This window comes from Cryptomeria japonica, chromosome 4 (assembly GCF_030272615.1).
Source record: "Cryptomeria japonica chromosome 4, Sugi_1.0, whole genome shotgun sequence".
Taxonomy (NCBI): domain Eukaryota; kingdom Viridiplantae; phylum Streptophyta; class Pinopsida; order Cupressales; family Cupressaceae; genus Cryptomeria; species Cryptomeria japonica.
Window position 1 is genome coordinate 320,358,031 of NC_081408.1, and position 24,288 is coordinate 320,382,318.

Genomic DNA, 24,288 nt, shown 5'->3' on the forward strand with positions numbered 1-24,288 from the left:
TAAAATTGGTGTAATGTGTTCTATTATCTATGCTGCTTATTTATTTGTGTTTCTCTATTTTCTGTAACTATTTCAGATCAGATTTGAAAGTTTTATGTATGCTTTTGCTCTCAAGATTAGTGTAGGAAGCTGATTTGGGGACCCCTTGCTTCTTTATAGGATCCAATTGATTTTGTAAACAAAATGAAAGAGCAAAAAGTGGAAGGTCAAGAACTACTTGTTAGCTTTGACATGGTATCATTGTATGCAAAGAGTTGTCTTGATGAGGCTATTAAGTTGATTTAAGATATTATAGATGATTGAGTTTTGTCTTAGATCTACATGTTATGTCCTTGTGAATTTATTAAGAAAAGGAAGTTGTTGCCATGTTCTCCCTCTCTCACCAGTCATAGCTGACTTACCAAATTAGCTGATTGATCATGGTAAGCTGGCAGAATAAGATATATAGATGCTTAGGTGTTATGATTTAGAAGGTGCAGAAGCGTAGTGTGACCTGATGTCGAATGGAAGCTCTTTGAATGTGAGCAGCAGGTTTTACTGCCCCACTTGCAGGGAAGAAGTGATTTTCTGCATTGTTGGGGGTGAATATCCAAAATAAAGTGTTAGAGTCCTACTCCAAATCTACCTGGTTGGACTGATATGTGGATTACACTAATGTAAAATGGCCACATAGTAGAGATATACTAAAGATTTTTCTAGATCACCCATGCACATTTTGAACATATCCAATTCATGATGTAGTGAAATATGGAAAATTTCCATTTCCTTGATGTCCTAGTAGCAAGAAATGAGGAAATCTCACTCTCAAGATAAGTTTAGAGAAATAAGATACATAGACTTGTGCCTTTGATCAGATTCTCATTACCATCCATCCCAAACGAGGTTCTCAACACAAACACATCTCATGAAGGTCGTAAAAAGAAATGGTAACAAGAAGTGCTGAAAAAAGGGCAGCAAATAGGGCTAAAAGAGGTTCTTGTAATGAGGGATTTAAACAATATTGATGAACTGGGAAAATATAGTCTATCATACGTTTATGGCAACTCAGATAAATTAAATAGGATGCTTAAAACGAATGACATAAAAACTTGTTCCACACCTTTTAAGACATTGAAATCCAAACTCAGGAATCCTAAAGGTTCCTTTGGCCTAGGACAAAGGAAAGATGTCAACTAATTCCATGTTTTTCTCATAAGTTCACATTGAATACTAATTGTTGCTCTCTTAAAATAAGAAACAGATAAGATACCATGGATATAAAGCATGATAAGTTCCATAAGTCAGCTTTAGCTGAACATGAGGATAAAACAACACACTCCATCTCCTTAGGAAATACATAATTTCTAGGCTTGATAATTGCTTGAAAAGATACAAAATTGTAGAGGCTGTAGAGACAGAAAAACACTGAAACATTAAAATAGAGATGATGGTTGGGAATAAGCCAAACATGATAACCTTGTTACATAAATAAAATATTTCCTTCGTTGAGGAGTTGTGCTACTGTCTGGGATTATTAGTATCCTCTAGGTTTAGAGTTGTTCGCTTGTAATCAATAGGTTCATTAAAGCTAATATAGTAATAGACAGTTAATTGTTATGTGTAATTCGAATATAACTAATAGTTGCAGCTCAAAATATCACTGTATGTTTGTCCTCCATTTGGTTGCAAAAAAAGTCTTAGCATGGTTTAGACATCCACATTAAGTAAATAACTAAATAGTTAGTTATTTAAACAATTGGATCACAGAGAAATTTAGTATGAAATATAAGATTAATTAGCATTTAACTGACCAATGTTTAGTTTGTATACATGGCATATTTATATTACAATAGATTAATTATCATCTATGCAAGGAGTGTTTGCTTCCAGATGATGAGTCCACAAATGTGACTTGAAATGTCACACTTAGACATGGACGAAGTATTATCTAGAAATCAATACCAGATATAAAAAAACACTAACCTAAAGTATGCAAAGTTGCAAACTATGGTACTGCAAACTCTTAATGATTACAACAAAAATGCAAAACTGTTCTAATGAAATGCTCATCACGGTCCATAAGCACCAAATTACATGCTTTCTAACTTTATAAGGTCCAATGTGATTTTTTTGTCATTTCAATTTTCAAGGAACTTTCATTCTGTGAATTAAAAATCAATAAGATCTTCTAGAATATGGTAGTCCTGAAAGAAAAGTGAACGAGTCTTACCTGTAAAGGATTTGTAGAAGTGATGCACTTCATTGCCAATGCTAAGTTTGTGAATTCTTTTTCTTTCTTTTCTGCAATGGATTGCATTTGTTGAAAAAATAATTTATTGGCGTAGCTTGGGATGTTAAACTTGAAACAGCAGTGTTCTCAGTAGCCTTCTCTTTCCCTTAAACAACACATGCCTTCTGGTTGTTAGTTGTCTTCAACTGGACACAAGTAAGATGTTCTGTAGATTACTGCAGCATTATTGAACATCAACTTCTGATTTCATTTTCATCAACGGATAATATGTTCCTGCTCATTACATTTATGTTCCATTAGCTTCACGTCTTTTATCCATTTCCTGCTATCTTTCTGGTTATTTAAAAGTTTCTGAAACAGAATGTAATTTCATCAGAATAAGAGCAAACTTTTTTTATCGATAATATATTTACCTTTCCATACAGGTACCCAGCTTGAGTGACATGATTGATACATGGAGGAACAAAAATGTGAATGCCTTGGGAGTTATTTACAGCTGGTTTCTTGCAAAGGTATAAGTTTCCCAAAACTTCTTTTTGTGCTCCTATTTTCCAATTCTACATTGCACCACATTTTATGTTTTGTTCATTTTATTTGAATGCCTTCCCATATTCCTGGTGTTTTTGTAGGTTGCCGAGAAGCTTGAAGTCTTCCCTGGTGCTGAGTTTCGCACTGCATTTGAAGAAGCGATGACATATGGTGCCAAGGTTATATTGGGCGACCGCCCTGTCCAGGTGAGTTCTTTCTGAAATGTCTTAAACAGTTGTTTTGAGCAACATATTTCAACATTTTTCATTGATAGCATTTGAATATTTGATATTTGAATTTGTATTTTTTTTAATTGTCTGATGAAGACTTAATATATATTCCATCTAATTTGTGTTGGAGTTCTTTTATTGCTTACAATATTGCATTAAGCTTTTATCTCTAATATTCCACAGAGATTGATATGTTTGTTTATGCTAGAGTTGCTAACTAAAAAACATGTGTTCTTGTTTATATATTCAATTGGCAAGACCATTATAGATATTTTGGAATGTTATAATGATTCAGATTACATTGCGAAGGACATGGGAAAAGATGAGCTTATGGCACAAAATAAAGTTTCTATTCTCAATTGTTTTTCAAGCAATCTGGCTACCAAGTCCTGAAGAACTTAACAAAATGGTAATGCTACTCTTTCTGTAGGTTTTCTTCCAGTGGAACAAGTGAATGAATACAGTACATTTATGAACATTTATTTAATAGTTTAATTTAGCTGGCTTTTTTTAGCATCTGCAAATGATAGGTCTTTATTCCTTTACTCTCCATTGGTGGGAGAATATGTTGTAGTTGTGACATTTTTGTACTTTCTTTACTTCATTTCCGTCAGATGTTTCTTTTTAGAGGATTCACATCTTTTTAGCTGGTTGGAATTTCCCTTAGATGTTTTTACTGAATAATGCTTGAGTACCTTATATTTCGCAGGTTCAGCAAGTTGCCAAGTACTTGCCAAATTTTTTTCTTTGTGAGTTTTCCTGACTTTAACTCGCTGAGTCGTTTTGGCTATTTTTTGACAGAACTTGCGGAGTACTTGGTGAGACCGACAGGTTGACTCATGCCATGCCAGCAAAATGTCAAAAACATAGAAAAAAAGTGGATTAAGCATTCCAAGAACTTTATTTTTATTGTCTTTAGAAGAATTGCTTTTTGCCTTCTAAAACATGAAGAAAATAGTGTTTGCCATGTAGGTTTGTGTGGTTTTGAAGGTCTTCATTTGATACATTTTGTAGCTGTATCTGTATTTTGTATAAAATTTATACTTTTTTTTCAAAACTTTTTAAGTGTTTTTTAAGTTGCCAAGTTTTTGCCGAGTCAGAAATTTTTGGCTTTCTGAGTACTCTCTGAGTTGGAGTCAGTGAAAATGCATTTTTCTACTAATAATTTTAAATTTGCTCAATGTATCCAGTTTAGGTGAAATCACATGCAAAATTGGCTATTATTCTTTTGGAAAATTTACTAGCAGAATATTTTTAAAGGATATCGCAAAGAACTACTCAATTATATAATCAAAAGCATTCGATAACAGCTCCATCATTGTTCTTGACGCTACTCCATATCCAACTGTAGCTCTTTTGTTGGTGAACACATCTATGTAAGTTTTACGGGAATATGGCTGTTTACCTCAGTGGCTTTGAGCCCTCTTACCAAAGTAAGATTAAGCAACTTAAGTATCAAGAAGAATGAAATTAGTTGCAAACCATGCATGGTTTTGTCAACCTTGTCTAGCTGTATTTACTACCAACTATGCAATCCCTTTATGCCTCCTACAGGCATATAACAGAATCATGTACTGATCTATAAAGTGATATGTTTAAGCAATGATATAACCATCCTTTTAATTTAATATAAGGAAGTCCATGGGTTGTAAGTCACAAAATTCTAATGTAGGGGATTGTGGGTTTTTGTGTCAAAGGGCCTTAACCATGAGCTAAATGTCCTGCTCATCTGACTAGAATGAGCCATTGTTCCATCCCACTGCATATGCAAGACATCATTTCAATGTTTGACAATCCATGCTATTGATGGTACATCCCTAAACTGTGTCATCTATGGTTGATGGTGATCAAACAGTAATAATAATGAGATTTGAACCAGACAAAGGATCCACATGTTACATTGAAAAGTGATAAATAAAGCATACACATCAGACTATTTAACAATTCTTACCAAAATTAGGCAAGAGTGGTGGCTGAAATTGAATACCATACAATATTTTGAGCTTTTATTGATTTAGTTGGATCTGATTATAACAGTAACGAACTATATTAATATTCTCAAAGACCAAAATAGATCAGTAGGTCATGGAACATATGTAGTTAGAATAGAAAAGTTCTAGGTTATGGAAAACCCTAAGGTTCTAGAAAGCAACTAAATGCAACAACACAAACAATACGCATGCAAATATGCAACATGACTGGAGGGAGTGAACTCAAAGTGGTTAAAATCCAAAGCATATGATGCAAAGTACATGTCTAAATAGCCACGCATGAGAAGATCTCCCAATTAATCTTGAAGGTGATGAAAAGCGATACTAGAGGTGTAGACAAACGCTGGAAATAAATTTTGTCATGCGTCTGTAACAAAACTTGTCAAAAGAATGGAAAGTATTGCCCACTATCACAAGAGAGAGAAAGCATTACCAACAGACAATAGATTTTATATACTTGACAGCAGCAACCAAGAATGATTCTTGCTGAACCTAGCTGAAATAGAACTAAAAACCACCAAAATTTCTTGCTGAATCTGGCAAAAATACCAGTCACCATGCAGACTCTTTCTTATTCACAAAAATACTAGCAACCTTATTGAGATAACCTGAAATCTATGGTAAATAGAGGAAAACTAAATCCCAATGAGAACTTAAATTCATCCTATAGCAGCCACATCATTTACACCCAATTTCACATGTTGAAGTACATGGCATAGAAGCATGACACTTACACAGCAATGTTGCAGATTGGCTGAACTTTGAGAGTTTTTGAATTTTCCATTAAAGTTTACAATGGGAATACACAATAAAATTAAAAAAAACTTTTTTTTTTTAATCTGTATTTTGATTTTCCAGTTGTGTTCATTTCACTGTTCTTTTTTTCAGTTACACTTCTAGATGTGTTTAGAACATATGTTTGTTTTACTCTTGTATCACATGCCCATATCTTGGGCAGAGATTGAACATTGCGCCTTTCTTCCACGAGTATAGTATCGTAACATTAGTTTTAAGTAAATCAATGTAGCATGACCTGGTGATTTTGACAACACAAGAAAAGTACACAGTTAAATGTGTTATATCATAAGCAAATATAATCAGTAATTAGAGTGCGAACAAAAGAAAAAATTCAATCACATGTGGAGAACAATATAGCCAATAGGAGTTTCAATCAGAATTGTATCAATACATAACATTACAAATTTGTATAGACAAGTATGTGTTTTCAATGTTTTGATGGGAGAAGATGAAGAAGTATGTAGGTTCCTATGGATATAATAGAATCCATGTACTCAAATCTGGAGGAGAGGTTTATGAGGACAATTGTGTTTCAGTGAATATATTGGACTCATTGTACATCCTAGTGAGCTGCATAAATTGTGTGAACGTGTAACAGTAAAGGTGTGTAGCGATATGAGTTGGACTTGTTGGTGTACGTTTTATCATTCACCGAACACTAGAATAAAATGTCAAGGGCACTCTACCCTCTCTTGAACAAAATCACTACATGTGCCAAGATTGCAAAGAAAGACCACACGGTGACTCCAAGGTTTATATGTGCGAACAGTGACTTTATGTTGGATAGCTTCCTTGGTTATGTATGCTGAAATACAAGGGGGACTTACGCTCGGCTAGTTCAATTCACAATGAAGGTCTAGACAATGAAGCTCTATCGTTTGGGTCTTGGATCATGGAGTTCAAGAAAATTGAAAAGGAGATAAGGGTTTAGAAGTTCTAATCTATTCTTAAGAATTCAAGAGACGGTATTGACTTGGTGAAACCAATAACCACGCTTTGCTTCGCCATGCTGGGACAACTACACAAAGTGGGTGCAATCTTCAAGGGACGTGCTTATGATTTTCACGTTGTGAATAACTACCATCAAATCGAACAATATTCATCCAGATAGAAGTTATGCATCCACAAAGTAGGCGTAGACTAACTTTACACAATGAACAAAAATCATCTGTTCATCAAAAGTATGAGTGGAAGATTCACCATAAATCAATACTTATCAGATCTTGCATTTGTCTAACATACACAAAATAAAATCTAAACTATGATGAGGGATAAGAACCATGTAAACTCCAAAATAATAGAAGGAATTACCATCAATTTGAACAATGCATTACTTATTACTTTGGCAGTCATAAACAACAATTTGCTTATCTCAACATGTTTTGCAACATGCTCCCCTATTTTACAAATGAGGGGCAAGCTCAATTTATAGGCTTTTCAATTACAATTTAATGGCCAGGATTGATTTCGAATCAACGGTCGAGATTACAAAATAAAAGCCTAATTAGGGTTTGTTATAACTACTACCCCTCGACCAATGAGAAAATTACATTTGGGACACTTGTCCTTCTGCTAAATATAAACCAATAATAAAATAGAAAGTTGTTGCATTATGGAATGTGCCTTCTAGAAGCTTATGTGGATGTTAGGTTCATTGAACCTGGACATGTTGACTTGGAACAATCTAATTGGTTTGAAGATGACAAGGCGCCACCTTAGTGTGTTGGATGTCCTCCTTGGTCACTTTGTTCTTCCTCCACGTATTTGCCTTAGGATATCTTTCCTTGCTGATGACTCTGTCCTTTGCGCTTGCTTCTTCCTAGTTTTTGAGATTTTGATCTCTTCTTCTCACTTACATTTGAACCCTTGAGGTCTAGAAATCTCCCCTTGGAGCAAATGTCTAGACTTGAAGTTATTAAAATTTTCTTTCCTGATTGCTTTGAAATTGCTCTTGCTTGAATTGGACTGATGTTATTCCTTTGGATTTCCTCCAATTTGTGTTAAGAAATTATTTAAGTATGGAATTTGTTTGGAATACTCCTTTTCACCATCTAATTTTGATTGGGAGCTTGTCTTTAATTCTTCAGGAGATGAAATCCTTCAAGAAGTTGCCTTGATTGCTTCACCAAGTTTGAGGACTTTCTTTCTTGATATCTTGAAATTCTTTCAAGTGCCCTGAATTTGGAGAAGAACTCCTTTGTACGTTCGCCACAATGGAGGAAATTGGAACTTTCTTTGTGAAGTATTTCCCATACTTAGCCACATTTTGTCTATTCAATTTCATTTTGTAACACCTTCATGCGGACCTTTCAACACTTAGCCAATATTTTGGCCATTTCTATGCTTAGATGAACTTTCCCTGTGGATTTGCCTTCAATTCTGAATTTGGCTTGTGCTAAGTAGGATAGACTCCATCCTTGGACAAGGATTTTATTCATTTCCTCTTTATTCTTCTTCATTCTTCCTGTTTCCTTTCCAACACTTAATCAAAATTTGACTCTTTTGTTTCGGAAAACTCGACACTTAGCCTTTTTTTTAATATTTTTTTCTTCCTTGTTTCCCCTTGGCAAATTCCAGCACTTGCGTCGGACTTTGGAAATTCCCTTTCCTTGAACTTGGAGAGAGAGACCTTTCAACTTTCAAAAGTGGCAAGTTGAAATTGATATAAGTTTGAGAAGTTCGATCCTTTTTAGCATCTTCACATTTTTGGTAGATTCATTGAACCTAGTCTCTTCTCATCCTCCTTGAAATGGCAACTTAATACTCTCAAAAGACTTTCAAAGAAAGTTTCTAATTCTTCTTTTGGCACCACTTCACACTTAGCCAACTTGTCTTCATCTTGGTCATGTGTTGGCAAGGAATTTCTTAAAAAATCATGTGTTCAAAATTTTTTCCAAGTGTTGAATTTCTCAAAAATTCTTCTAAGTGTTGAGTTTTTCGAAAATTTGTCCAAGTGTTGGACTTTGAAATTTTTCTTCCAAACTTGGTCATCTTCCAATTATGGCGAACTTATCCATGTGTTAAGATACTTTCTCATGTTCTTGGCGGACTTGGCACATCATTATGCCAATTTGATCTAGGTGAACCTCATAATTTCCAAGCCATTTGTCATTCGTTTAACTTCTTGCCAAGGGAGGAGTTTACCTTTCTCAAGCCATTTGCCAACTTGGCATGGCGGAGTTCAAGATTGTTAAGCCATTTTGTGGCGGACTTGAGCATTGTTTTGCCATCTTCACCTTTGGCATGGCGGACTTGGAGTGTTCTTTGCCATCCTTGGGTGGACTTGACAGCCAACTTGCATTGATCTTGGGCAAACTTTGAGGTTTGCTTGTGTAGTGTGCTGGCCATCTTTCTTTCTAGCTGGGCAGACTTTGCATTCTTTATGCCATGTTTGTGCTAGGTCGGACTTTGGCAATGTCATGCCAAAGTATGGCGGACTTTGTACTTCCCTTGCCATCTCCCCTCTTCCTTTCCTTGGCGGACTTGACTTATTGTTGGACATTCTTCACCAAGGGTCTAGGTGGAGTTGGCACTTGTTTTGCCACTTCTTGGCAGAGTTTACTCTTCATTTTCCATCCCTTTTGGGCGGACTTCAACATCAGCATGCTAAAAGGTGGGCGGACTTCAACATCAGCATGCTAAAAGGTGGGCGGACTTCATGGTTTTCAAGCCAAGGTTGGGCGGACTTTGCACTTGGCTTGCCATCTCCTTCATTGCTAGGGCGGACTTTGCAACTTGCTTAGGGAATTTCCTTGACACTTAACCAAATTTTGAAATTTTATTCTCCAAGGTATCAACACTCAACCAATTTTCTGAATTTTTTCTCCCTAAGGTATCAACACTCAGCCAATTTTTTGAATTTTTTTTTGGCGGACTTTGCACTTGTGTTGGACGTTCTTCCAAGGGAGAGCGGACTTCATGATGGCTTGGACGTTGGAAACTCCTACCTTGAGTGGACTTCATGATGGCTTGGATGTTGGAAACTCCTACCTTGAGCGGACTTCATGACGGCTTGGACGTTGGAAATTCCTACCTTGAGCAGACTTCATGACGGCTCAAGACATAGTCTTCTCTATTTTTGCCATGAACAGTTGGATGAATTTTCTTGATCAACAATCCATGTTTGTTTGGAACATCTGGAACAACACCTTGTCTAGAGATTTTCCCTTGCTTTTTGTACTTGGAGACACAAATTTTGATTTCGAAGATAGGAACCTTGCTGCCAAGGCTTGAGCGACCCAATCCCAGGTCAAAAAAAGCTGATAAAGCAAAAAAGCCAAAAAAAGAAGTCGAAAAGCTGCTTCCCGGATTGGTCTTTAAGTGCCAAAAATAAAAAAAAGCTAAAAAAGAAAAAAGCAAAATCCCACAAAAATAGGAAGGTGTTAAAATTTACCCAAAGCAATTGTGTTTTTTGTCCTTTGGGCCTTCTGAGCACTTTGATGGTGTATACACACTGTTCCAAGCATGATTTCCTTATTTGACTGGGATGACTATCTAAAAACTCTAATTCCTCATTGCAAAAAGACTGGTGATTAGCAGTTGCGACACCAAGGCAAAACACTAAAAAGCAAAAACAGGGGGCCCCCATTTGTAATGGGGCGATGTGTGGAAAAGGTCACAACAGGACTCCATACTATAATTTATTAATTTCTCCTCCTCATCAATTATGGGGGATAACTTTGGAATTCCTGTTGTCTATCTTATGCCGCTTTGTGTCAGATTATAGATTGTTTCATGGTCAGTTTTGGTACACGTTTTGAGACCCGTCGAGCTGCTGCTGAGATAATCAATTGCAAAGAGTTGATTACTCACTAGCCATATGGCACAATGATCTTGGATTGGTGCTCAAGCGTTGACATTGCTGGGGTCTTTTACTTAATGACCATTAAAAAAATTTTAGTCAGCTTGGTGCCTTTCACCTTGCAAGGGATGCTGCCCTTTGGCCCTGTAGGTGCACTTCTCTCTAAATACACAAGGGGAACAAGGGAAGGGTAATTGAAACCCCTTGGGTTGCACTGCTGTCTGGATCACTTGGACTTGAAAAAACTTGGAAAAATATGGAGTTGATATCACATAATGCTGGAATAAGAAAAACATCAAGGATTTGAGGAATGTCATATGAGAATTATGTGTTGCAGAGAACTCTGATTTGTGATGGTTCATGGTACTACCTATGTCTTGGGATATTGGGATTTGAGAATTTGCTAGAAATTTGATTTAAGGGATATGTCTTCATTATTCAGAGATATCCGGGACTCCAGATGGTTTGAGATCATTGCACTCCATCAGCAAATGCCTGAAAAAACCCTGCCGAATGTACGTGCAAGCTTCCTTGCTGAGCCTGTTTGAACTTTTTGCAGAACTAGAATAAACAAGGAATTGTGTAGTAAGCCAGTATTCCTAATTTTTTGACAAAAACAGGAGGTGGCTCAAGTGGGGAGATGCAACGGTCAATTGTACATTTTATGATGTAGATTGACTGCCAATATAGTTTGCATTTAGGTTCCATTACAGAATAGAAAACTGTTTGCTTATTTTGAAGTTTTGTATAAAAATGTGATGACGTGCACGTTTGAGATGCTTTTTGGAATTCTACTTTTCCTTGGAGTTTTTGGGTTTTAATTTGACCAGAAAATCATGCATGATGGTTGCAGCTCGGATTAGTGAAAATAATTTGCATGAGCCACATTTTGTGTCGTCTTGTTTAAATTTTGCTGCATGGTTATGGCACTTTGTATATGTTGAAAGATAGCTAGCAAAACAACAGCTGAATCAATGTGGCTGTAGGTCTTAAATACAAATACACCTGCAATGATTTATGTTGGGAATACACATAAAGAAGTTTCCTAATCATCCTTCTTAGACCCTTGGGATCATTCACTTTTATCTTATGTGCAATGGTGAAGTGGCTCTCTGCTTGTATTATTGTGCTGGAAAAGTTGGCTCTTTCTGCTTTATCATGTTTCTCCGAATTTGTCTCTATTTTCTTGAAAAAGTGTTTTCTTTATACTTATTCAACACACAATGTAAACCAAAATTATTATATCCAAGCTATCTTTAAATTTCTCATTGCTATATAAGTGGAATGTACCTGTAAGTTGTAACATATATTATGTGTCTTCCTAGTATTTGTGGCTGTAATAACTAGATCTTGGATGATATGTATGCTGATCTATCGAAGGTCTATCCTTTGCACTATGACTTGTACTTCCTGGCTGTAAGGTAATTGTCCAGGTTCATATGGTTAATAGAATCTGGTTTTGTACTTTGGTTATTTAGTTGTTTTGTAGATTGATAGCACAAATTCTGAATTGAGACAGCCACTTGTAAATGTAAAATAGACTGTTATTGTTTATGTGCAATCAGATTTACTGTAGCTTCAAATTTCTGGTATATTAGAGTCAGATCGAAGAAATGAAGAACCGATTAAGTCTCTTATTGATTTGCCTCTGTAGGTATGAAGGCAAATGCATATATATGTCACTGATCTTTATCTGTTTTGTTATGTACTACGAACACCAAGTAACAATGTGGAGGATGGTGTATATATGCGATTGTCTTCATGGAATTGTGCCCCCACAGGGGGTCGTGATCCTATGTGGAACCACGTGGTTCCACATAGGGTCGTGACCCCTGTGTGGAGCCACGATCCTCTACACCGGCGTTCATAACTTTAACCAACTTAAATGTTTGCAAGGTTAATCTGTTAGTTAAACACTAACTAAATTCCAATCTTATTTAAATCGTAAATAACAGAATTAGTATTCTGTGTGCTTGATACAATTTAGTTACGACTGAGACTATAATTTAACACCACTGAATCTATTATTATCTAGGGACTGAGCATCTCAAGTCAAAGTGTCAAACCCTTTATTGAGATCCCATTACATTTCAAAGGAGCTGTAGGCAATCCCAAAAAGTATCAAGTGGTTTATTATTTGTAAGTACTGCTGAATGTGTACCAGGGAAGAGATTTGTTTGTGAAAATAAAAAGCGCCTTTTACATTTCTACTTAAGAACTTGAAAAGACTTGACTTGAATGGGCTAGCTCCTAGCTTTAATTTCTTGAAAAAACAAAATAGACATTGAGAGCAGTAGCCTTGCCTCTACTTGATACAACATTGTGTGACAACACAATGGGTATTCTGTTGTATTCCAATGCCTCTAGTATCAACTATCTATTACCATTAGAGCAATTGTTGTCAGATAAAGTTTTTGCATGTTACGAACCAGGTTTCATTCATAAAAGAGAACATTAAATAGATATGCACAAAAAGTTTATGGTCAGTAATAAATTCATTTATAATAATAATGGTTCTTAGATCAATTAAAGAAGCTTTAAATGACAATAAAAACATGAAGGAAAAATTTAAAAATTCTCAACATGGTTAAACAAGGCTGTACTGATCAAAGAATGTGCTAAAATTTATTGTTCATTACCAATTTATAGATGCTTGGACCTTGTTTTTGTTTTATGATAACAGTTTTGGGATTTGATAGAGGATGAGAGATGCATAAATTATTAAATTCTAATAAGATTGACCTTCTTTGGGTAAAAATAATAAGGTGATTTTATCATAACCAGAAGATATTGCTTTATGATGACAATATTGAGGTTATGGAGCTACCTAGTGATCTCCAACAAATGCTTTCTTTCCATCTGTTACTCATATTGTCTTAATCAGTTGAGGATATACTCTTTTACATATTTAAATACAATGAATGGTTACTTTGATGGTTAGATCATATTTGTTTTTTGTGCATATGGATGAATACCTTATATTTGTATACAACCACGATTTCTTTATTTCACCATTCATCAGGATAAAATTATAAATCAATCTCTTAGTTGAATTGGATTTTGAAAGCTTGTTGCAAATCAGTTGAGAATTGAAATAGATTTTGAAAGCTTATTGCAAATTGATCTTATTTTTGATTGACATAATATAAAAGTTTGCCATTCACTTCTGTCGGTGATTTTTGTACTTATAGTTAGATGATAATGCATTATGTTGTATTATCTTCATTTTTTATTTTCTTTACTAACTCACTCTTATGATGGTTAAAGATGATGGAGCTGGGTGATGTTGATATGCTGACTCTTTTGATCCAAGAAATGAGTAAGACATTTCCCAGTTTGATAGAGACATTGGTTCACGAGCGGGACTTGTAAGTACATTTAGCTCTCCCCTGCAAATAAAACTGCATTCATATCAAATGAAGAGATATGTTTAAAGCTTGATGAATTGCATCTTAAACGTGTCTTCCTTAGTTTGAAATTAAATTTGATATTTTCTCAATTTTTTGTATCTGTGCTGAAAATTATATAACATCAAAAAGTTTTAGCCACACTGTTTTGAAGAAGCCATGCACCAGTCACCTTTTGGTCTCATTCCTTATGTCTTTGAGAGAATTCTTGCAATGAGATTTTTGAGAGTAAAATTCAACTTTTGGGTACACCTTTGTGAGTGTGTAGCATAGGTCTTATGTATTATCCTTTCATTTGATTTCATTTTGTTATGCCTTGTGATGTTTTGATAACCTTCTTTTATCAAAGTTATATGTTGAATGAAAAGTCTACAAAGTATATGTTTACGACTTAAATAAATGCTGAACCATCAAGTTAGTTCAGGACAAAATATAAAAGGAAGTATTATTTTTCATGTTTGTGGAACAGAAGGTTATCCTAGATTGAAAATAAATACCAAATCAGTGTTTAAAGCCATTCAAAAACAATCAAGAGTCTAAGAAGTAAGAACATCCTTGATCCAGAAAGATATTAATAAACAACATTACAGACTTGTAATAGGAGCATCAACATCCTCAGCATCATCACCCACCTAATCATGAACACTGTTTGAACTAGTGTGCACTAACGAAGAAGAAAAACTCGTATACCAGTAGGGACTTGCAGTGCTTTTTTGACAGAAGAACCAACACTGTCTGTACCAATGTCTTGCTATAATCTTTGAAGGATAACTTCAGGCTGTAGGACCGACCTCAGAAAATAACAAATTCTTCCCTGAATTAATAGATGCTAACATACAGCTACAGGAAGGAACAGTAACAGAAGATTTTGATATCCGTGTCGCTTTCTTCTGCAACAACCTCCTTACTTTTATCCAAAACCACATTTTGGCACATTGTCTTTTTTTTTTAAGTTAATATTATTGGGGTTCTATAGGGGCCCCATGCCTACTATTTTTCCAAACATAAATCTGCTTATACAAGCTTATCACAGACATAGCAGAGAACATACTACTAGCAAAATGACAGCAAAAAAGCCCTAAAGTAGCCTCTACTAACAATTAACAGCACTAAAACCATATATAGCCAATATAATCTAAGATAGACATCAGAAACAAAACATAGGAGAGCTGAGACATGTTGATTTTCTGGCACTCCCCATCCAGTCATTTTTTCACTCCTCGGGGGAGTCTTCGAGTTGTCAACATGACTGCAGACTGCTGTGCTGGAATATCTGCTCTACAGGCAACAGATCAGACCCTGCAACATTATCAATTCCATGAATTTTTATGCCTTTTAATACCTCCATGTGCTGAACTGCCTTTATCACTTGATCATCCTCCAGCGCTGGCATAGTGTAAGTACTGACCACCGCTACGACCCTCTTATGGTGAGACACAACCATTTTTTTCATTATTGTGCCAGTGTCATTACAGATTGCGTCCAATGCATGCACATGCTCCATAAGCATCAACACCTGGGAGTTCATCAGCCTGATGTTAATATCATCTGTGCCTGCAAACAATTTCTTACACCTCTCCCTTACAGGGGGAGATGGCTTAATATCCACTTATTCCTCATCCATATCAAATGTTAAAGGGAGAAATTAGAATCAGGTCTTTAAGACTCTCTCTTACCTCTAAATCTTTGACTGTACCCTGCAGCTTGAGAAGGAAGCCCTCCCTTATGGATTCACAAGACCATGTCGTGCCATTGCTGCTTGTGCTAAACCCTGATCCCTCCCTTTCTCTATACTACTTTTGTTTTTATTCTCTAGCATCCCATGAATGGGATTGGCATATTGCCATTATCAATCACAGTAGCAGGAAGATTTGTAGGAAACCTTGACATAAACTGCAAAGGTGAAAGGTCACCAATGATAGATCTGAGTATGCTAATGATATTGTTAACTCTGTCAGCTAGTGTATTTTTCTAGAAAGAGAGAAAGGAATCCTATGAGATTGCCCTTGCCAAGTTAAAACCAAGCTGAAATTGGGATCCAACAAGTTGAAGTCTCCCAGAGTTTGAGGAGGAACCTATGTTACCCGGGGATGCGTTCCTGACTCTTTTTGACGTGGGGACGTGGGAGAGTTGCAGAGGGGACGGTCAACTGTCCTGGGGATGGCAAGCCGTCCCACTTTTTCGTGAAATACCTATTCATAGGCAAGGCAACTGAATTTTAACTCTGGTTTCTGCTTAAAAACTTTGCTGACGATATGAGTGAATCGCAGGCAATTTTGAAAAGAAAGAGAAACCAATGATTTGGATGAATATAAGAGATGAAAGTTAACGCCAAAAATACTAGATACTGCTATCAAAAAGCTGAAAATCTGAGTTTTTTTGGAGTTAAAACCCCATTGTTGAATGAAATTCAGCTTTTAAGGTGAATGAAAATTTATTTGGCAGAGTGAAAACTTTGCATGAATTGATGATCAACACTGTAGTTCACTGAATACGAATGAAGACTGTTGTAATTTGTCATTGAAACTCTCTTCAATGATGAAGACTGGTGTGCAGAAAATGTTGTCAAAAACCCTGCTGAAAGGTTTTGTAGAATCACTGCTGGAATCAGGCACTAAAACTAACACAAACTGGTACTCTTTAAAAATATAATTAACATTTATCATGAAACCATCTTTCAATGAAAAAGGACATGGCTAGTAAAACTTCCTTCTCATCTGCTATTGCCAAATGGAAGAACGAAGTGATGAAGAAATAGAACAATGAGAATCTATTTATGTATAAAAATCATCTATTATTTTAGCCTTTGTTCCCCTGCACATGGAATCTGCTTTGTCTTGCATTTGAATTTCAAATTTCTTCTCAGTAAGCCCCACTATTAATAGGTGTTCTTTTATTTTTGAAAAGTCACATCTATCCTCATAAATGTGTGCTTCTTTACATAGCCTTGTACAAATTTTAAATAAAAGTATTTAAAACTCAACTGGCCCTTATCGATGGCACACACCTATACATATGGACCTGCTTTAGATTTGGCAAAAAAAAATGTTACATCCTCTATGCAGCACCTGTATATGACATGGCAGATTTTAACCTAACCTGTTCGATTGCCCTGTATGCTATTTGTTTGACTTTGATTCTCATGTGAACTCTCAATTTAACACAAATGTTATGTAATAAGGTTCTATAATGTATATATGGATCCTTTATAAATATTATCATATGAATATTTAAAATTTCCCTATATATTTAAAATTTTCTCTATATTTTATATAGCTGTCCCCTGCCATCCCCAAAAATTGTCTAAAAAATTGGGTACTCCGAAATGAGTCCTCCCATCCCCTGCCATCCTATTGATGAGTGTTTTATGACCATACCAACATAGAATAAAGTTTCCGACGGTCACTTTATCCTCTCGTGACCAAAATCCCGTGTATGCTAAGATTGCGGAAGATCATACAGGTGATTCCAAGGTTCCTACTGCGAACTTGCGACTTTGTGATGGATATGAGCTTGTTTGGCAATCATACAGGCGATTTCATACATGTCTTCAAGTGATTTGAACATGCGGTATGCTGTGTCATACTTTGAAATAACTGGAACTATATGGTCTCTAACTGCATCCACGATCACTTTCATGGCTTTTCCATTGTTCTTGTTCCATTGAATTTTCTCAACATCATCGTCTGGTTCAGGTATGTTTCCCTTTATAAATGAATCTAGTTCATTTTCCTTGAAGGTAAGCATAATCCTAAACTTCCATGATACAAATTTAGACGCTCCTTCAAGATGATCTTGGAATTTGACTCCGCTTGCCATTATAAAGAAAGGAATGTGATTTTTCTTAAGAGCAAAATGATACGATAGATAATCTACTATCTCAAATCTAATTGGATCTTCCTTGACCTTGCTCTGATACCATGTTAATGTAGATTAGATTTCTTAGTAGATGGAATAGAGGTATCTTTTAATTTTTATGTTTCACAAATGATGCTCTTACCAACCTATGAATCTTGCAGGTTGCTGCAAGTGTAAGGAGGAAATAATAAATGCACACAGTAAGTTAATTTACCAAGTATGATTATATTGCTGAGTGTGAAGAATAGACTGATCTTCAAAGGCATGTACTTATCGATTGCTGTAACACCTTTCACCGATCTGTTCGTGGATTATATATATATATGAATGAGAAGACACATCGATGGATAGACATGTCTCCACACGTGTGGAGACATGTCTCTCCACCGATATGTCTATTCACTTATCATTACAAACATCATACCGATTCATAATCGGTAGTTATATAATCCATTAACACAAAACCGATTCATTTACAAAACCGATTCTAATTGATAGTTAACAATTCATTTAACATAACCGATTCTAATCGATAGTTAACAATTCATTTAACACAACCGATTCACAATCGGTATGTTAAAATGAAGAATCATTAATCGATATACATTATTGATTATGGTAAGTCGATACACCATCGATTATGGTAAATTGATGAAAGTAGTCGATACACACTATCGATAGGGTTTAGATCATGCACGATCATAGATGTATACTTGGAAGATGATGGTCGATATATGATCAGCCTTTTGATCATTCAATCGAATTTAGTTTATTCATGACAAGATTATTAATGTATGTATATTAATATATATAATAATAATAAACTCAATTATTATTATTATGTATATTGGTATACATATATAAATCATTCCAATGATGTAAGTCCCATTCATGATCATATTTATCTGATCGAAGCTATCATCTTTAACAGATAGCTTATAGCAACAATCTCATACAAATTCTCTCTTCTTACAAATGAAGGGGTAACCCCTTTTATAGGCCCCAAGGATGAAAATGGATGGCCAAGATTACATTGAAACCAACAACTAAGATTCCTTCATGCAAAACCTTAATTAGGGTTTGACTAAAATGACCATATGTGGCGCCAAGTAGTGGGCATGGCAATTAATGAGGAATCACGCCCATTTTGCATTAAATAACCCATCACTCCCAAATAAGGCGTCCACTTTGCATTAAATAACCCATCACTCCATCAAATGACTCATCACTTCATCATGCAATTAATAGATTCTTGCCCAAAATAGGACGACCATTATCTCTCTCTCTCTGACGGCAAATGCGATGAATCTGGTCATGATGGCCTCGAGCTCTCCTATGGAGACACTTGGTGTAGTCTCCAACTTATATTCCAAAATAGCAATATCCTTTTCACACTTGGAGAGAACCTTCTCCCATCTTGGCATTGTCTCTTGGGTTTTGCGCATTATGTTCGAGAATAAGGAAACATTCTCCAGATGACCTTCTGAGAAGGATTCCACGAAGAAGAATTCATATAGCCTGTCCTTCAGGTTATGCACTGTTAGCTCCTCGTCAGTTAGTCTTTTTGCAAACAATGCCTCGACAGTATTGAGGATTTATTCCTCAATTTTCTTGGCCGCTGTCCTCAATAAGGCTGACTCCATATTAGATCTTTTGAAGAATTCCTTCCCAGTATTTTCTTACAGTACCACCGAGGGAAGCCATATGCTTCATTTTCTTTGATGACTTCTCCATCTATTAATGCTTGCCTGGGGATTTCCATTAGTGCCTCAAGACGTGGAATAGTCAAGTGTTGATAGATGTGCGTGTCCTCTCATGACTGGTCCACACATTCCAATTTGCCAAGGATAGCCAAGATTCTCCAGTAAAATTGAGGCAAGTCTTCAATGAATTTGCCTGCTTGTAATGAAGACATGCTCACCCATTCTTCAGAACATTGGGCGATTTTCCTTCTCTCTTCAAGTCCATCCACTGATTCCTTTGGAAGAGAAGAGGGAGGAACAAAAGCCCAATCTTCCTATTTGATCGAAAGCATTAAGTGTCTCACATATTCACATAAAGCTTTGTTCTCATTCTTCAACTTCTTATTTTTCTCTTCCACTTTCTTCATTTGCTCTTTTAGTGCTAGAGAGGAATCATCAAAATCCTTTATCACTTGTTCCCTAGTAGCACGCTCCAGATCAAATGTTGTAACATCATAGTCATTTGGAGTGATTTTGTTTTTGTCCTTGTCAACCTTGGGCACTACCACATGAAATTTTTTGGATCCCGACTCATCTCTAGTGACTTTAGATAATTTTTTTGCCGCCTTCTTTTCCAGTGGTTTGTTTATCCAGCTTATAAATTCTTCAATTTCAAGTGTAGGATCCATTTCTTCCTTTAGCTCTCTCCTCTTTCTTTCTTTCTTTCAGACAATCTAGAGCGGCTGCCTACTGATCATGTGTCTCTACTTGCTTCTGTTCCTGTGTTATTTCCTCAAGGAGCCCTAAGTCTCCCATTGTTGTTTCTTTGAAACAATCTTGGATATGTTGTTTTGTATTCAGAGGAAGTTCTTGTTCCTCATTCATTTACTAAACAGGCCTTCAAAAAGCATTGACACTAAGTATATCCTATGCCTGCGAAATGTCTTGGCCTAATCTTGTGGTTGATTTCCTGCTACTTCTCTCATGAAGATATCAACTTCATGCACACTTGAGGAGCTGCCAAGCGACTGTGCTTCTTCTAACCTTCGCCTCTTCTATTGTGGTTCCTTCTTTGAACCTCCTGCCTTTTCCTTGTCTATGAATCCTCGGGAACACTTTTCTCCTTTCCACGTTTTGCCCTTTCTTTTGGTATTGCTTCTTCTCAGGCTTGAGCTCTTGATGACCCCTCAGTGGCCTCATCTTGGGATTCTCCCATCAAACTGTAAGTCAGGCAGGCATTCTTTGCCTTTAGCTTATTGATGTGATGTTCAACCCAGTGCCTTGTGAATTTTATAACTGGTCAGCTTATGATATCCAGATCAACAATATCTGGTTCTGACCAGTTAGGTGCCTGGATTGGCTTATCTTTTTCTTTTTCATAATGAGGGTGAACGGTGTTCACATCCTCTTCTACCTAAACTGGCACTTGGATGATTTCACATATCCTTATCATCTTTAGAGGCAACCTGGAAAACATTCTTTTCCTCATCTTGTAATCATCCTTGGTGTTAGCCCAATAATCTTCTAGTTGTATCCTATGCCTATGTCTCATGCCAACTTCCATTCTTATCTTATCATATGGATATAAATCCGATCTTGCAGTGTGGGGTGCGAGGTGGTAGAATAGCAGTTCCTCCATTGACTTCTTTGTTGCTGCCAATGATGGGCACAATTCATCATAATCACCCATGACAATTAGAAATTTGAGCGCCCCCTTCTTCTTTTTCTGACTCTTGTCATAGGCAGTTAGATGTCTTGTCACTTCCAACAACACCATTTTATCTGTTGGGTATCTCGGGAGTCTATAGGACGGGGATACTGGAAAATAGATGTACCAAGCCCCATACTTCTTTACCAATTTCCTTGCTTCCCGTGACAGCCTTGTGTGAACACCTCCTTGTAAAGAACGAACAATGTGCATGGTGAAGGTGTGGTTTGCTTTCCTGAAATGAATAGTTTTGTACAGGTGCAACTGTGGATAGCACTCATGGTCTTTTAATTGTCCTGGACCACATTCCATGACTCCTTTGCTTGATAATCTATTGAACTTGGCCATTCTAGCAAACATGTAGACAATGTATGAGCTCATGTAGAAGGATTGGGACTACTTCAAATTCTTTAGCTGTTCGTCCAGGTTGTTACTGATCATTCTCGCCCAATCCATCATCTTTATGGCATCCATCACCTCCTCAATGAAGTAAAACATCCATGGCTCGAAGATGAATGCTTGTGGACATCCCAAAATCTTGCTCTTGTTTGAAGTCCATGCTAGTGAGCTGCTTGGGCATTTTGGAACTGTGAGGCTTTGGCTTTTGCATCCATTTTCTGTTGATGGTTCTAGCATATCCCTCTATGCCAGAGTCATAGAGTATAGTTGCTCTACACCATGGATTGAAACATGGGGATTCCGAAAGCCTCACTAATTAACTCAGTGGTGAGATTTGCTAAGAGTCTGTTGTCAGGTGCTACAATTGCTCTTCTCTCAGTGTCGTAGTGTTTTGCACACTCAATGATCAGCTTCGGGCAGTGGATGGCAGGAGGGAAACCGACACTTGCCACAATTCCACTTCTAACTATCTTCTTGGCGATAGTTGATGGAGGATGTCCATCATGACCAAATATCCTTTTCCTAAATTCTTCTAACTTGAGCGTTCCTAAGTTGGTGTCATTGACTTCTCTCCAATTTGAAATAATCTTGGACTCAGGGAGGAATCCTTTCTGTTCATTCTTGATTTATGCCAACCTGGAAGTGTTCGCCACCTTGCGTGACTTAGGCATTCTTGGAAAATAAAATAATTGACATTAAATTCATGCTAAGGAAATCTTAAAAAAATCCACCAAGGGAAGAATTCCACGTTGCAAGTTCTAGCCTTGGAATAAATAAAAACCTTTGAAAATAAGAACTTCTCGATGATGAAAAATCATGCCGTAGCTGTTCTTCATGTCTTGCTCTTGCTTGAATTCTCAAAACATGTTGTGAAGAATGGAATCTTAAGCCTTTTTAACTAGGAAATTTTTCCACCAATTTGCTAAGTTGGCATTGAGAAAATTTAGCAACTGCATTAATTCTATTCCAATCACACTTAATGTTTCCTTAATGAGGGGAAGATGACTTGTCATTCTGGTGGACCCCATTCGTCATACTTGACTTCAAAAATAGGAACATCCATTATGTCTTGAGTTGCATGTCATTAATAAAGAATATTCCATTATGCATGCTTCAAACCTGTCTTACACATCTTTCTTTCCTTCTTGGGCGCATATGAGATATCATGAATGATTTTCCTACCGTAGTGAAATTATTTAGTTTCCATTTCTGAGGAATCCTTGAGCGCATATCAATCTTGGAGGAGGATTTGTCAACACTTTGCAAAATTTATCATTTCTTTCCATCCTGGAGGTGGGCGTTGTTATCACAAAAGCTTGCACCCTTGCTGAGCTATCAACTCAACAACCTTGTGAAACATGGAAACAACCCCGAAGTGTGGGACCTTGCGCAAGGGGGTTGAATCTCCGGAGAAGGCCGACTTCCTTCTCAATCCAGGTGCACGTGTTGAACCAACTCAACACTTCAAAACTTACTCCTAAGCCTATCCTAACAACTTGCAGAGGAAAAGGGAAGAGAGAAATGCTTAAAATGAAAGGAGGTGATGCACCAAGATAAGAGATTGTTTCTCTCCCCACCCGAAATGACACAAAGAATCAACTGAAATACCAGGAGATGCACAAACTTCAGTTGTATGAGTGACCCCAATGCATGTATGGAGGTTAGAATTCGTTGAATGTCAAGAGGGGAGAGGGTTTCCCACAAGTCACACTCAGAAATAAATTAACATAACATATATGAGAGAAGAGCCACAAAACATACACCTATGATGAAGGTAAGGAAACATACACAACATACATAAGTTGAAGGAAGGCAAGAATGGTGATTTCAATTCATTATAAGGCCAATGGCCAAACTTACAGTTGCAAAAATGCAAGATAAATACAAGAAAAGTGAAAGAGCATAGAATAGCTCAAGCCAGCAGGGAGAGAACCTTTTACAATGAGGCTTAACAACCTTTATATAGAAAATTGGTTACAAGAGTGATCATGACCCTTGTGTGTGCAGGGAAATGTCAGTCTAGGAGTGCAGGGAAGTGCATGCACCTGACTTCCTGTACATGCAAGCAACCTAGCCATACCTTGAAAATGCAACCCTGAGAAGGGTGGATTGACTGACATTCCAAAGTCAGAGCATGCAGACATGACATAAGTAACCACAACAAGCATGGTCCTGTATCTCTCTTGATGGAAATCTTGCCAAAATCATTAAATGCACCCCTGTAGCTCCACAAAAGAAGGTGCACAAGTCACAAAAGTCGTCGGAGCATTTAAAGCTTTGAGTGTTGATCATGCCATCCGAAAGTGTTGCAAGCCGGAAGGAAGTCCGAGGACTTTGGAAACTCAGGTTCCCGAAGTGGGGAAGACAAGGAAGGAACTTTAGAGCCTCGGGGTTTGGGAGTTCCGGGGAAGAGGATTGAGACGCAGCAGGGAACTTCAGAACCTCGGGGTTACGGGGAACTAGAGAGAAAAGGCAAGGAGGGAAGGAAACTTCGGAACCTCGGGGTTCCGGGAAAGGAAATGGCCAAGGGGAGGAACTTCAGAACCTTGGGGTTTCGAAGTTCTGGAGAAAAGAAAGGGAAGGCTAAGGAAGGAACTTCAGAACCTTGGGTTTCTGGAGTTCCGGGGAAGGGAAGAAGACTAAGAGGGTTCCAAGG

At 36.9% G+C, this 24,288-nt stretch overlaps 1 protein-coding gene across 2 annotated transcripts in view; it reads left to right on the plus strand.

Annotated features, from left to right (window-relative positions):
- The window catches only part of LOC131041675 (uncharacterized), a 135,053-nt gene that overhangs the window by 83,485 nt on the left and 27,280 nt on the right, over positions 1-24,288 (plus strand). For both annotated transcript variants that reach the window (XM_057974826.2, XM_057974825.2), the window contains 4 exons: positions 2,656-2,742; positions 2,860-2,964; positions 3,284-3,397; positions 13,846-13,946. In XM_057974826.2, coding sequence (XP_057830809.1) covers positions 2,656-2,742; positions 2,860-2,964; positions 3,284-3,397; positions 13,846-13,946 — 407 coding nt within the window. The remainder of the gene's footprint in view (positions 1-2,655; positions 2,743-2,859; positions 2,965-3,283; positions 3,398-13,845; positions 13,947-24,288) is intronic.